Source organism: Rhagoletis pomonella, unplaced genomic scaffold (assembly GCF_013731165.1).
Source record: "Rhagoletis pomonella isolate Grant_MI unplaced genomic scaffold, Rhpom_1.0 Rhpom_scaffold_00006, whole genome shotgun sequence".
NCBI classification, from domain to species: Eukaryota; Metazoa; Arthropoda; class Insecta; order Diptera; family Tephritidae; genus Rhagoletis; species Rhagoletis pomonella.
In genome coordinates this window covers 40,137,314-40,139,069 of record NW_023458560.1, presented here as the reverse complement: position 1 = coordinate 40,139,069, position 1,756 = coordinate 40,137,314, and the positions used below count along the sequence as shown (strand labels likewise).

Here is a 1,756-nt window from a genome sequence, read left to right as displayed (position 1 = left end):
CAAAATGCAATCCCGACGCTAGATCAGCAATATTAGCGAATTGGGAATAACATCCGGCATGCGCCGAATAACAAGTGCAGTCAAATTGGAACAACATCCGGCATTCAGCTACTGGGACTTTAGCTTAAGATATTTTTGCTAGCCTAAGTAATTTTAACTAATATAAGCTGGAAAAATTAAAATGTTAAGTTAGTTAATAACAAGAACTCAACAATAAAGGTCTTCTGACCCAAAAAAAATAAATTTTTTTTTGGCCTTCTTAATTAATAGGCCAATAATTGGCGCCCTGAGCTAAAAAGCTGGGCCGGTAACGAAAATAAAAAATCGTGAAGTTATAAGTTTTTTAAAAAAGTGCCACTAAATAAAAAATAAAAAAAAAGTGCTACGAAAAGGAAAAACAACTTCAACAAGTGCCACCGAAACATAAAAACAAAGTGCACAAAGACTTTTTCTACAGGCGTGAAAAGGAAGTGGAATATTCATGGACGCTATACCGGAACCAGCCAGCAACCCGAGCAAAAATAACATCATAAGGAGTAAGAGAGTGTTCCTGAGTACAGAGGAAAAGGGATAAAAACACGCTTACCGGTTATGAAGCTGTTTCTAACGCTACTCGTACATCTAGTGTACGCAGACTTTAAAATTATAGATTACACAAATTCACAACTGGCAACCTTCGACACAGGACTGACGAAACTTCAAACAGGAACATATAGAGTAATACATAAAATAGACCTAGACGAATGTCAAAAAACCTTAGACGAAATAAGCAACACTCATCTAACAGCATTCTGATTTGAGTTTTTTTGGCAAACTGAGGTTCAGTATTCTTAACATGGCTGATAAGAATAACAAGAAGGAGGGAGAGAAAGTTGAAGCACCAATCTAACACAAACATATCTAAATAGACTTAAACCCAAAAGATTCAGAAAATCAATAGACATACTAGGAAAAACTTGGAAATGGATCGCCGGAAACCCAGACCATGACGATTTAATAATGCTAGAGTCAAATCAATAATATAACCGATAACAACAATAACCAAGTTGTAATAAATAGGATACTATTCGATAGGATAAACAATATAACAACAATGTCAAATAAAATTTTAAAAGCTGTACAAACCAGCGAAGATATACAACATAACTTTGCTATAGAATTAAAATATAAATTGACAGTTATTAAAGAAGAAATAATAAATATAGATTATGCCATACATTGGGCCAAGGCCGGCATAGTCAACTCTTATATATTTTCAAACGAAGAACTAATGTTAATAAAATCAATATATGAAAATAATAATTTAACGCTAAGTAACATAGAAGATTCATTAGAACTCGCAAGCATAAAAATTGTAATAAATAACTCAATGTTGTTCTATATAATAGGCCTACCTTTAACAAACGAAGATATTTGTAATTCAATTTTGATAAAGCCAATAAAAGTAAAAAAATTTATTAATAAAATCCCATATGAGGATATCATAACTTGTAAAAATTACAAAGTTTATGGAATAAAAGGAAAATGTAAAGAATATAATAATGTAAGAATATGTAATCATAAGAATATAGTAGATATTAGCAACACCACCTGTGTCCCACAGCTGCTAAGAAGCAAACCAGCAGAATGCACATTAGTTAACAACCAGCACATCCCATCCGTAGAAAACATATCACCAGGCATCATCCTGTTAAACCAGTACAATGGCCCAATCAAAATTGACAACCAACAGATAAATCTCGTCGGATCATACGCA

General features: G+C 32.9%; 1 protein-coding gene across 1 annotated transcript; it reads left to right on the top strand.

Moving 5' to 3' along the window:
* Positions 1–1,012: 1,012 nt before the first annotated feature.
* LOC118740746 lies at positions 1,013–1,756 on the top strand (the record flags this gene model as incomplete). Its single annotated transcript, XM_036472405.1, is given in 1 exon segment — positions 1,013–1,756. A coding segment is annotated over 1 exon segment (663 nt), but the record flags the coding sequence as incomplete, so codon positions are not given.